The 13,528-nt window shown below is 37.3% G+C and overlaps 1 protein-coding gene across 2 annotated transcripts in view; it reads right to left on the bottom strand.

Moving 5' to 3' along the window:
• SORCS2 (sortilin related VPS10 domain containing receptor 2) overlaps nt 1-13,528 on the bottom strand; it is a 552,296-nt gene that overhangs the window by 81,927 nt on the left and 456,841 nt on the right. For both annotated transcript variants that reach the window (XM_068943433.1, XM_068943434.1), the window contains exon 9: nt 2,765-2,944. In XM_068943433.1, the coding sequence (XP_068799534.1) occupies nt 2,765-2,944 (180 nt within the window). The remainder of the gene's footprint in view (nt 1-2,764; nt 2,945-13,528) is intronic.

The raw sequence follows: 13,528 nt of genomic DNA, 5'->3' as shown, positions 1-13,528 counted from the left end.
TTTAGTTCAATCGTCCTACGATCGATGTGAACTCACATCTGATTCTTTCTGTAAATATCATAAAGCCTACACGTCAAAATTACCTTTTGGATTCAGTTGTGATGCCAATGCACCAAATTTGCCTCAGTTTACTACTATAAAATTCTGATATTAGTACTTTCCTACAAAGAAGGGAAAAGACTCACATAGCAAAGAGGGTGCTGTGCAAAAGAACACTTCTAAGCATAGTGGAGTGTTCAGTTACTTTGAGTAGTCCAGTGGTTATGTAAGATAGATGAACGCAAAGAAATTCAAAAGTTCTTTGACCTTCTTTGCATTTTTCAATGAGTTCTTGGAACACTAATTTTTCAAAACAGGTCAGCGGTTAGTGGTTCCCCGATATTAAAAAAAAAAAAAAAACCCTTTGTACCCTATAAATCTATTTTCTTAACAGTTTTTCTGTTATGAACGTGTATTCTGTGGTACATTAACTACTGCATTGTTCGGTTTATTCTTAGTAACAATTGAGCAGTATTTTATCCTGATTGGTACAAAGCAGTAGTGTTCACATGGCCCCATAAAAATACAAAAAATCAGCTCTACAATATTACTTTGTGATTAAGATTTAAATAGATATTAAATATATAAGATTTTTCCTTTTCTTTCCTTCTTTAAGACACACATTTTGGGAATTATTCCCCATTCACATAAGCAACAAGATCAGAAAAGAAATACAGTGCAAAAGAGAGAAAGCATATAAAAGGGAATGAATGAAGACAGGTAGAAGCCTACAGAAGATTTTATGAGAGTCACGAATAAAAGATCAAATGAGGTCAGCAAAAGATAATGAAGACCAACAGTGCAAAATCTAAGCAGAACTATGCATTGGTTGAAAGAGAAACTCTCAAATCCATTGAGGATTGTATCTGTGTTGCACTGAAGATTCATCTTCCAAAGATGAGATACTTGCATTAAAATGCCCAGAGAGAAATGCCAGACTAGACTGAAAAAAATCCCATCCCTAAGGTCTGTAGCATGTCTTTTCTTTATTAGCTATTTTGTATAGTGTAAATAAATCATACATTACTTCTAGATATGAGTAGATGATCACATTCTAGTGAGGAAGATGAACAGTAATTATTTATCCTACAAACTATCTGAATGCTGTAGGCTTTCTCAATGTAAGCAAACAAAATTGTCCACTTACAATGTAAATCTATTCCAAAAAACAGCTCTGAAGAAATGGAATTGTGTGGCTCCACGTCTATTGTCTTTCAATTACTCTTTATCACGTGCACATTGTCTTTTTAATGCAGCCCTACAAATTAATCCAATGTATGCCCATACACAATAATCTAGGATCTCTCCCTCTATTACAGTATCAAATCAGCCCTCAGTAACACTGTGAAATTCTTAAATAACTAATGAAACTGAATTAAGCATATAACTGTAGAAAAAAGAACAGCTGGGGTGGCATCTCTGTACAATCTATTTGAGAATCACGCTCCAGGTGATGTAGGGAGAAGAAACTGCAGCTGACTCCCTTTTAGCTCTGCGTCCTGCAGGCGTGATCAGAACAAAAGCAACAAAACAATGCTCTCTTTTAAATCACCCTGTGGGAATGTGATTATACACAATATATAGCTTTGCTCATTAGGAAGACGCCTCACTTCTAAAGAGAGACAGTCTAGAAAATGATCTGTACCTACAAATGCTAATGATACACCTGTTTGTTTTACCACAGCCTATTCAAAAAGAAAAACTTAAACAAAGATGGACAACATAAGGGGGGAAAAAACTTTATCACCTTCCCCCAATAAGAGTCTATTTAGAGCCTCCAGTCATTTAGTACCTCTGAAAGTACGACTTGTATCTAGAACTAGTACGAACCTTTTCCAAAGAAGTCTGTTGCGCTTAGACTTTTTTTAAACTAACACCATGCACTTTACAGCGTACGAACGGCCAAGTTGGGTCAGATCAAAAGTCCACGCAGTTTAATGTCCTCTCTCTGATAATGGCCAGTATTAGAAAGAACAAAAATGAGACAAATGTACACCTTATTACATTTAAATGTCATCATCAACAGGAACTGAATGGATGACAGTTTATGCCATTCTTCAAAAATGCTCTACTCTTTAGTGTCTTATTTTGACAAATACACTAAGTTTAAAATCCAAGACAGAATTGATTATAGGAGAATTTGTCTCAGAGCAAACACTAGTGGCACAAAACATCAGCTGAAAGCAGGTGGACTTGCTGTCCAAAAAAATTCTAATTTTGTTGGTTTTTAACTTGTCAAAGCTGACACAGAGAATCTAGCACAAGGCTAAGAGGATTTCTATTTAAGACTCTACTGGCTAAAAACGTCCTAGTCTAAGTCAGGAACCGCATTAGTGAGTCATCTACAAGCAAAAAGCTGTACACAGGCAGTTGCATAACTTCTTACTTCATCAGTAACACAGCTGCCAGCTTCACTTTTCAGTATCTTAAAAAATAAAACAAAACAAAAAAAAACAAAAAACCCTCCACCAACCCTGTTTTTGCGCATCCTTGGAACCCCATACCACAAATTTTGTTCTCAAAACCCACAGCACATCAGCAGGAAAAGAAAGAAAATTATAAATAGCAATGATACACTATCAAGAAGAAAAAGAGCCTTGTCTTTTTACATTAAAGATAACTACGAAAAAAAATAACGAACACAAAATTAATTATAATAAAACTCCACTCAGATCACACTTTGGAAGAGACAAAAAGGGAAGATGGCTTCTGAACAGCATCCTACCTCTAGAATATCTATCAGGACATTCTCTTCTGGTTGTTTTGTGCTCCGGACATTCTCTAGCAGGATGGAGTAGTAAACACCTTGTGGGTCAGACTGGTACAGGTTGTATGTGTCTGTCTGGTACCACTCCTGAACAGCCACAAATACCTGGTTTTCATCTGTACTGATTATCTGTAAATCCTGTAGAAAAATAAGATACAAAATGACTCATTTTCCCATCATCTCTGTTTTGACATTTCAGTGATAGAAATCTCTCAACCTAATACTAATAGACACGCTGTACCCTACCACTCCAAGATGGCTAGTCACTGCTTTCTGGCTACAGGTTATCACGGGGAATGCAAATCAGGTTAATGAAGACCAAAAATCAGGAAATGTGTGAAGACTGCGATCTGCTTTGGCTTTTCAGGGCTTTTCAGCTTCTTGAACAAATTTCACAGTTAGTGGGTTTCAACATAAAAAGCTGCTGCCAATTTTGGCAATTTCATCAGGGGCTAAGAGTGAAAAGAAAAAAATATATACTGAATTATTTTCCAAGATCTGGATGAGAGTCAATGAAAAATCTGTATGTTCTGAAACACCATAAAGAAAGAAACAATCTAAAAATAATCCACAAGCACCTAAAGAAATAAGAACTAGTGTGGGTCAGAGTTCTTTCAGCTTTCCCAGCTCCTTCACTCCAAACTTTTTAGAGAAAAAATGCACAGCTGGGGAAAATAATTTAACACTAATATTAAACAGAAGTAAAGCAGGAAACATGAACACTGAACTAAACTTAATAAACAGAAAATAGGACATGAGTTTGCAATAGCATATAGCAACAGAAAGGCGAATATTGGGGCAACATAAAAAATGACATCTAGTCATGGAGACAGAAAGATTGTAAACTCTTTCTCTTTGACTTTCTTGTTACTTCAGCTGGAATACTGCACGCAGTTCTGGCCACCTTATTACTGGAGAAGTAACTAACACTATGGAACGAATATGAAATAAAACTACCAACATGTCAAGAGAAAATGAGTTTGGGTAGAACAGGCTTTACAAAAGATCAAAGTAATGTCATAGACCTCTTTCTAACACAGAAATAAAACAAATTCCATAAGAATCCAGTATACACTGGAGAAGAGACGAGTATGCACAATACTGAGCACTTGACAATGCATGGCAGTCACACTTGGGGGAAAATGCATGGTATGACTGAAACACTTAGATTCCAAAAAAAAACCATTAAGAGAAATAAAAGTACACTCAAAGCATTTTTAATATAAACAAAAGATGGTTATTAAACAACTAATCATTTAGTCAAATTCAAGTTATTTTTACGTATCTGACACATTTCAACACAAAGTAACTTAAGTGAAGAGTTCTATTGTCTAGTCAGTTTCCTATCTTTGATCGATCTCAAAGCCATTTTTTAAAGTTGAAGTGTTTATGCTAAGGTAGATTTTGTTTAGCATCTCAGTAGTAGACCTCTTTTTTCTTAGACTCAGCAATTACTCCGGAATAGACAGTCTAACAGAGGTTTAATTCTTTCAGTCTGAGTACTAAACACTGAACTGCTCTGGCACAGGAATGCCAGCAAAACACACCAATTGATCTCAATAGGTTCTTTTAAAAGCCTCTTACATGTACAGAACTCTTCATCTGCTGCCTTAAATCAGGTTAATAGGGGACTGGGTAGTCCACGTTACACTACAACCAACACTGAAGTTGCCTTTTCTTTTACAGCCTGAAAATAGCTCCCCTGATTATCCAATAAACAGGGATGGAACAAACAAAGGAGTAAAGAAGTATAAACAGTCCTTTTTTTCTTTTTTCCAAGTGAAAAGCTGTAGAAAATCCTTACTCTCCTGTGTTGCCAGAGCTATTAGCAAGCTTTCAGCAAAATTATCAACTACAATTATTAAAATAAAACATTTACACAGTGCCATAAACAAATGCAAAACTTTACTTTCCCTGTCCCAAGTACTTAGAAACTAAACAAGACTTATAGAGTAAATGCAAAACGACACACAGGATACAAGTGCGAAGAAGAGAGCCTGGGTGCTGCCTGTAATTGAGAATATGCAAGGAGGTTTCAAGGAACAACCATAACAGGTAAGATAATCAGCAAGACTGCTCTAAGACAGAGGAGTTCACAGAAACAAAGCCAAAAAACTGCGTCCTCACTAACATAACTGTGCTGACTTCTATGGAGTTATTTCAGGTTGGTTAGGTGTAAAAGAGAAAAGAATCTAACATTTATCAAAGAGAAAGGCAAATTGTATGGCCAGGCTGCAGTGGCAGTACGAGGCAGACAGGCCAGGGACCAGACACGGTTCTCGTACCTTGGCGTGGTGGGAGATGCAGAGCACTCCTGCAGGACGGTGGAGAAGCAACAAAGAAAGAGCCAGAAAGAACTGTGTAGTGCAGAAGGGCAGTAAGATTAATTATGGACAGACCGGAGGGAAGAGGTGAAAGAAAGAAGCGTTACACTGGGGAAGTTTACTGTAATTAAGTGAGAGGTTATTTCTCTCTTGAGTCTAACTGTTATTAAGAGGTTTGTACTAAGAGGTTAACCCATTTGACACACCATTTTTTCTGAGGCAAGATCCTCACAGATCTTGATTTTAGCAAGTGAAACTGCCTTTCCATTTCCTTGAACTCCGCTTCTTCCATTTAAACTTTCAGACTTCCAGTTCAGCCTTATCGCTATCTCTTTTAGCAGTGATTCTTTCTTTTTCCCTCACGAAGCAGCAGTCCTTCAGTTAGACTGCCTTGCAGTAACCCTGCACAACCCTTTCTGCCCCTAGTCATGATATAATCATCTGAGAAAATTAACCGATGAAGGAAAGCTGTAAATTTCATGCCTGATTCTTAAACGTTCTTTAAACTCCCCAATGACACAGATTGTTTAAATCTAGCTGAAACTAAGCTAACCTAAAGCCCTTTTGCTTTCACGCCACTCTCTTACCATTTCTATGCTGGCAAACTATAATTAAAAGGAAGAAGAAACTGATCAACCAATACAGAAGCCCAGTTCTCCAGTGTGCTACATTCAACCCTTCAGCCCAGCTCAACAGATGGTAAGCACTTGAGGAAGATGGGATGTCAGCAAATATTGCTACACAAAACTTTTACTATCACTGAGGAGTTAATTAGTAAGACACCTGAGAGAGAAGAAATATCTTGATTCAGGGACTGTGATTTTTTTATTGCTTTACCTAATTCATAGCAACAGATACTACCCTGGGCTGTAGTCTCTGCAGATTCTATAAGCAAAGCATTCATTCCTCGATTATTTCACACGTAGACTATTGTAACCACCTTCTTTCTGGAACCCCTGTTTACTCTCTCCACATTCTGCAGGATATTCATAGCTCTGCTGATCACCTAAATTTTTCAGCAAGTTGGCTACTCACACATTACTTTCTCAAATTCATTGATAAACATCTCCTTTTCTGATTTTAGAGCTCCTCAGGATTTGGAACACTCCTTATTATCATTGATCAGATTGTTCATTTATCTCCAGGATGCCTTTTTATTCACATGCAATATTTGAGCTCTTGTTCTCTCCTTTCCTTTCTACTACATTCAAATGAGAGAGTTCCTGTGCTTTCAGGTGCCCTAAGGCAGAATCTTCTTACAGGTTTGCAACACCAACCGTGACATTTCCTCTAATGCAGTTCCTCCATGGACATCCTTTCTCTCATCTCTACCACTTTACCTTTGCTCTGTCTGTTCTGCCTTGTTCCTTCTGATCTGCTATGTCTTGCTGACACAAACATCCATAAATCCATTTTCTTGCCATTTTCACTTCTCTCTCTTTTACTTTTGGTTTTGTTTTGCAAAGCTCACCAAGAGCAATCTATTGCTCTTGATTTAATTCAAGAGAAATAAATCATCATTCCCAAACACAATCCCTAAGGTCAGCCAGCCATTCTTCTCTCTGCTTTGTCTCATCTTTTTAGGTTACAAACTCTTGTGGAGCTCTGAGAATACTACAGATACTGCTAGTTGGATTATCCAAAGCTCCTTTTCTTTACTTCTAAAACTCTGTGAAACGTCTGGGTTCTGTTTCCTCCGGTGCTTCTTATGCACTATGTTCTAGGAATTCCTTTGTCATAATGTTGCCTTCACCCTCCACTCTATACTGGGTATTGTTACACGACACTAAACACAGATTTCTGTATGATCATCACTAAAAATCTATGGAGCTATTCACAGATCCAGTTAAGTGGCTCTCAACGCAGGACCAGGGATAGGCCTACAGTGCAATCCCAGAAGTCTGTGAAGTGCTCTGAAATCCACAGTGCAAACAAGTCCACAGGGTTGTTTGTCTTGGATGTATGAGAGGAGACACAAAACAGCCTTCAAAGACATAATCAGCTGCCCTAAGGCAAAAAGAATAAACTGTCGTCTTCGTCTACTGGGAGTTTAGTAGTGTGAATCACAGCTAAGGAGATTTAGGTTTGACTTCAGAAAATCATTCTATAGTAGGGCCTGGTCATACACATTGAGGATAAATTGCTTTGGGAGGTAAAGTAATCTTCATCCTTGAGAGTTGTTAAGAGTGGATTAGACAAACATCTGTCAGGACTGGTTTAAGGCAGATGTCCGTGCTTTGGAAAAGGACATCTCAAGATCCATTCCATGTCTATTGTCTATGATCCTGTGAAAACGGGGAAAAATAAAAGCCAGCTTATTGAGCTTACTTGAAATTTTGCAAATACATATGGGAATGTCACTACAAATAAGAGGATTTTTTTTTTCTAAGAGCTGTAACTTCTTGACTATGCTACAGAAAGTATAAAATTTCCAGATAAATATGAATTTCAACTTGATCATAGAATTAGAATTAAGAGCAACCGGAATTAAGGTACTGAATCAGAATCCCTTCTATACAAAATGCCTGACAAATCCTGCAAGGGATCAAAGACTGCATATTAAAAACTGATATGATTAAACAGGGCATCTAATGACAGGTCATAGCACTCCTGTTCTCTCAGTGACTTTTAAGCTGGTTTGTATCTGACATCAGTAGCAGAGAACATAATAATTCAAATGAACACTAAGACAGCTTCAAAGCAATACTGGAAATAGTTGGACATGTACACAGGGCAAAATCCTGCCAAAAGATGAGTATCACTTCAAAGAAAATTCTTATCACATGGATAGACCTGGTCTATTAAACAAAATAAATGAGTCTGAAGGGTGGACGTGTGACATTGAAAGAATTGTGCATCTTCAGCCACGAAATGGAGAGCAAGCACCCAAGAAACTCTCCCTGCATGAGGAGAGTAAGGATCAACTTTTCCTAAGAATGTCTACACTGTTCCAGAACTATTTGCTGACTTTCAACAGAGACATACCAACACGATCAGTCTAACACTTTCCCAAATTTATGCACTTCTAATGCAGTTAAATTCATTTTCACAGAAGTCTGAACAAACACCAGACCGCAAGTCAAAATCTGTGAAGAAGTCCAAAAGCATAAATAGTTGAGAGAGTTTTCATTTCTGGAGGTGAGGGTTAGGGGGAGGAAGGAAAGGGAACTGTGTTGTTTCCACTGTATACAACCCCGTACCATCTACACGTAGTAACTCACGTACCTATAAACCTGTTAATACCTTTTAGAATTTTATATTCAAGAAACACTCAATCTGGTTTACTATATTACTAACTGTGATAAGAAATCTTGTGACATAAATATAGGGTTACATCCAGAAGACACAAGCATATAAAAGATGACAAGGATCACATAGCAAGCCAATGATCCCTTGTGCAGGGAAAATGCGACGATGAACTAGGAAGTGCCATCAAATGAAAACACTGTAGGCAGGATTCAGAATAGTCTGCGTACTGCTACACAGGCAGAACTGTGGTGCTTTACTTAACAAGGCAAATACAAAAACCCCTCAAATTCCTGTTTTTCTAATCTTATAATTTTCAAGCCAATGCCATAATTTTTCCCCCTTTCAATCCTTTAATGCTTAGGTTGGGCAATGCGTTAACCTGAAGCAAGTGATCAAGTAAACAGAGAATTACCAGAAGCAAATGTATCACAAGTACAACATATGTAAGCACTCTGACTGTGTAGTCACAGCCTTGACCTCCAGATGCACCACATTTATACCCCTATAATCTCTTAAGTACAATCAAGGTAACTGGATGGCATATATCCCAAAGACAATCTCCCTAATCTTCCTTGCCCGGCTGAGTAAAACGGTGCAAGGGGAGAAATCAATAACAAGTTACACTGTGAAGAAAAGAACAGTTCCTTGAATCCACTTCAAATGGATTTGTAAGACTGGGGAGCCATTCAAGCAGATAGCTGCTACCACATTGGTTCACTTGCTATTTCTGTGACACTTCTCAGGAAAAGAATACTTCTACTGCATCAAATACACTACTATTTGTAGTTTTATTTTATTTCTTTTTATTCTTTTTTCAATAGCCACTCCAATGGCCTTTTAGAAGGACGGAAAAGTAGCCCTGCTGCAGCTGCAAACTGCTCTTCTGCCTAACAGACTAATCAACTCAGCCTAAGCATCCATTAAGTGATGGGCGGCAGAAGTGGTGAAGGGACTACCCATGTAGGGGAACAATCCTTTGGAGATTGAGAGCCCCGCTAAATGAGTTTTTGTATTCTCACTAATTAGTAATCAAACCATGATGCAGCCAGGTCTTCAAGAAAATTTTATCTGCTGAGAAAAAGGCTACATGAATCTTTCCTGTCACTTCTACTGTTAATGAATAGACCCATTTACGGAATCCTTGAAAAAGTTATGGTCAGAGGGAGCTTGACAGTGGAGAAAATATATGCTTCAAAAGATTGATGATTATTTAGGGAAAAGGAGCCAAACTGCTAAAAAAATTAATTTTAGTAGTGTCACACCTGTTATTGAATGATGCAGACCAGTTTGGAAGAAAATTTATGGTTAAAATAGCAATACTTGTCTCAGACTGATGCAAGGAAGACGTGGGCCTTTTTAGAGCCCCTCAGAAGATTCAGTCTCACCTGCAAGAGCCGACTGCATCAGATGGTACTTTGTAAAGACAAAATTGTTTGTTTTTGACAGTAGCTTTTCAGCAAACACATTAGAAGAGTTTAACTTTGTGTTTTGAACTTATTCTTAGTTTGAGGAATACTAGTCTAAGCTTCTGTTGACAGAAGAGCACTAAGTGATACTCAAATAAAAAGAATATATAGAGTTTCTAAAAAGCATGAGAAATTCATATTACCATGAGCATATTAAATACATTCATTTTTTTCCAAGGTAATAAGTTTTTTTTCTTCCTTTTTTTTCATTTGTCCCCTGTATTCTCTTCTACTTCAGTTATCTGAAAAATTTAATATTATTGCCTATTTCACAAGATAGAAAAGATAGAGATCAAGATAAATAAAAGCAGCTTTTTCCACACTGTATCTTTTCAGAACTAAACATTTTACTTTCTGAATTGCAGTAGGATGTAACAGTTAATGTAGCTCTTTCATTATTAAGCTTTTGTAGCTGGCATGAACAAATGCAGAATCAATGAATGCCTTGCATCATTTCATAAAAGCAGATCATTACCAGTTGGTTTACCAGAGTTGGGAAGGGAACTCAGAATAATTATTTCTTCAAAACTGAGATAGTAAAACTAACACGACTTCTATCATATTTTTGACTTGGTCAATATTTTTTGTTAACATGTTGTTAGCAGTACTTGGTGCTTAAACTATCACAACGAACTAGTTCTCAGTTTTATAATTAGTCACATTACGGTAGTGTACTTCTCTAAGAGAGGTGAATCTGAGCTGCAAGGAACTTGCGTGTAATACAAGTGTGACAACTCTCCTGACGCGGCTACCCATCACAGCCCTCAGCAGTACTGTTCTCCACAAGCGCTGCTGCCAAAGCCTCTGCTCGGGTTGAAAATGACCCAGCAGGGCCTGTTGCGCCAACAGCTCTGGATCTCCCTGGAACACACCTGTGTGACTAGTCAGTCATCTCACAACACAAATGCAATCCTGTTGCTCTTGGCTATGAAATGGTTTTGGTATTCATTTCCTAGAAGTTATTCACCTCTGCTCCAGCTTTAGCATCAGAGAATAAGCAATTTTAGTAAAATGGAATATAGGCTCAGTATAATAGCCAACCTAGCTTTAAAACAATAGCTCCAAATTTCCTGCACTGTTTTGGGGAGCATACTAGCAACCTTTAACACTGATCTTACTAAACTTCCATTACCCTTTTGACTGGTAGCTGTCAACGTATGAGCTCTGTGACTCAAAGGACTGCCAGTATTAAACATACTATAGAAAATCTCTCAACAGCAGGGCAAAGATCTAAAAAAAAAAGCTGATTTCTGCTCATTAGATGGCCACCACTGGCTCTGTTCTTTATACATATATATGTAGCTCCAATGTGTTACAAAAAGGTGATCTAAGTGGCACTGTGGAGCTTGAGCCTAAAAGACATGATGAATACAATGAAACTTAGTCCATGTAAAGCTCGGCTGGAAGCTGCTTTTAGCTATGCTAACAGCTTTTTATTCATAAGCAAGAAGGCCTTGAACTACTCCAAAGATATATACAAACATATATCCTTCTCTGGGATTTTGCTTCGGGACGTATCTGGACAAATTCAAACACAAACAATATTAAAAAACTGAATACTTTTTTGTAGAGTTTCAGCCTCTTTGTGTCCAAAGAAAAACATCAAATAACTTTTTTAATTACTCAGTTTTAAAATGTTCATTCTATCGTCATTAATAAAATCAGAGTGAAACACAGCTGCACTGAGAAAGAATAATACCTGAAGTGCCCAGCATTATTTCCTCAGGCTAGGGCCTGGCAATCCAGCATACCTCTCCTAATGTTATTAGACAGATCCTTGTCCAGCCTGTAGTATTTTCTGGCTTGTCTACAGTTTTCCATTGCCTGTACAGAATCATTGTTCAAACTCTGGCACATGACATGCAACATTATGCAGAGATCATTTAGAAAGATTTTTTGAGGCCTCATTCCATTCTCTTGAGAAAAAGAAATAAAGTATATTTTAGACCTGCTTAATCTCCTGGTTAGGTAGAATCTACTACTTACAAAACCTGAAACTCAATTATTTCAAAAAGCTTCTAAATCTGTTTTTAAATAAACTTAAACAAAACATTGTAAATGCTTTCATTTTGTTTATCTCCTACTACCATAAAAGTAGCAACTCAACGTCATGTGTCCTCGAAGCACTGTTGATGTGTCAGTGTCTTTGCTGATATCCCATTTCTTTGCAAAATCTCATGAGTAATTTTCTCATATTAATCTTTCCCCTCTGTTCAAATTGGATTGGAATATACAGTTCTACTGCACTCTTATGATTCTCATTGAAGTATCGTGGGATCAAAAAATTTCAGAGAGCTGTGTTCCTCTTTAGTTCATATTGAATATCTAAAATATAATGTAAAGGGTAGCAAATTACTTTAAAAAAAATGTATCTTTCACAGAAGAGGTTAAAATCTCTCACATTCACTACTGTTCTAATGGATGCCTGGCTTCTAGGTCCTCCTAGTGACATTTTCAGCTCTGTTGTGTGCAGATACCAAAGAAACTTTTATTGGAGGCATCATCAAAATGCTGAAGAGATGCAGTTTATTTCGTTCCACTTACTGGGTACACTGCCTAAACTAGGATCAACACAAAAACATCCTTTTCCAAACACCACAGTCATCCTGTTCCTAGCTAGCTACTGACTCTATCCAAAATGAAACCATTAACTTCTAATTTATTTATTCAGTCAAGCCTGGAGTTAATCTGCTTTAGCAGGGAGAAAAGACAAATAGACAAAAAACATATTTTCCAAGACAAATAATTTAGCATGCAGCACTATTTCAAATAATCTTGACTACATATGACAGAAATAAGTGAGTTATGCCAGACACTTTTTGAGCATGTCAGAAATGGTGTATTAATATGCACTCAGTAAGATCACATACCCAATAAACTAAGCACCGTTTGCAGATTAATGGATTTTAAGGCTAGAAGATTAGTAGATCTCTTATTTTACTCTGTGGTATCTTTCCAACCAGTGAATTTCCAACAATTATTTCTGCCTACTTATAAGATGCAGGAGGAGCAAATAACTTATGTATGGTTATAGCAAATCTTTCAGAAAGGCACTCAGTTATGATTTGGAAACTTGAAAAAGTAGAATATCCATCACTTTCTTTGGCACTTTTTAAAATACTTAATCACCAAGAAGTTATGCTGAGCTTTTAATTTGAATGTGTTTGGATTCAGCTCCTAGCTACAGGTCTGTCTTTCTCTACTAAAGCACTTTTAAGAGCCAGTATTTTCTCTCCATAGGGAGGCTTCTTCACTACAATCAAGTTGCCTCCTTATCTTCCTTTTCAAAAAACAAATTACACTTTTTTGCAGAGCTATTTTTCACTCAGATCACTGAAATGATCTTGATTATAGCGTGGTCCCACAAACACGACAGAGGTCATAGTAGATTGCAAAAGTGTGGTAGAAATGAATGACAGAGGCCAATTTCTTAAACTCGTTTTGCTGCCAAGAAAAGCTACATGGGATAGATCTCTAAGTCCCTTACTGTGTGCCTCGTCTCCAGTCCTCAAATAACGTTTGCTGCTGTTCTTCACAACTGATGCAAGTTCATCTATTTTAAACATGGATGCCTACAAGAACTGAACAATATTCTTATTTAGTCCTGAGCTCTGAAAGCCTCCACCCATTTATTGTGATGTGTCAGACAGCAAGATCTTAACCCAAATAACGTGTCCTTCATC

Source organism: Struthio camelus, chromosome 4 (assembly GCF_040807025.1).
Source record: "Struthio camelus isolate bStrCam1 chromosome 4, bStrCam1.hap1, whole genome shotgun sequence".
Classification (NCBI taxonomy): domain Eukaryota; kingdom Metazoa; phylum Chordata; class Aves; order Struthioniformes; family Struthionidae; genus Struthio; species Struthio camelus.
The sequence above is the reverse complement of the archived record's forward strand: the minus strand, read 5'-3'. Positions and strand labels throughout refer to the sequence as shown.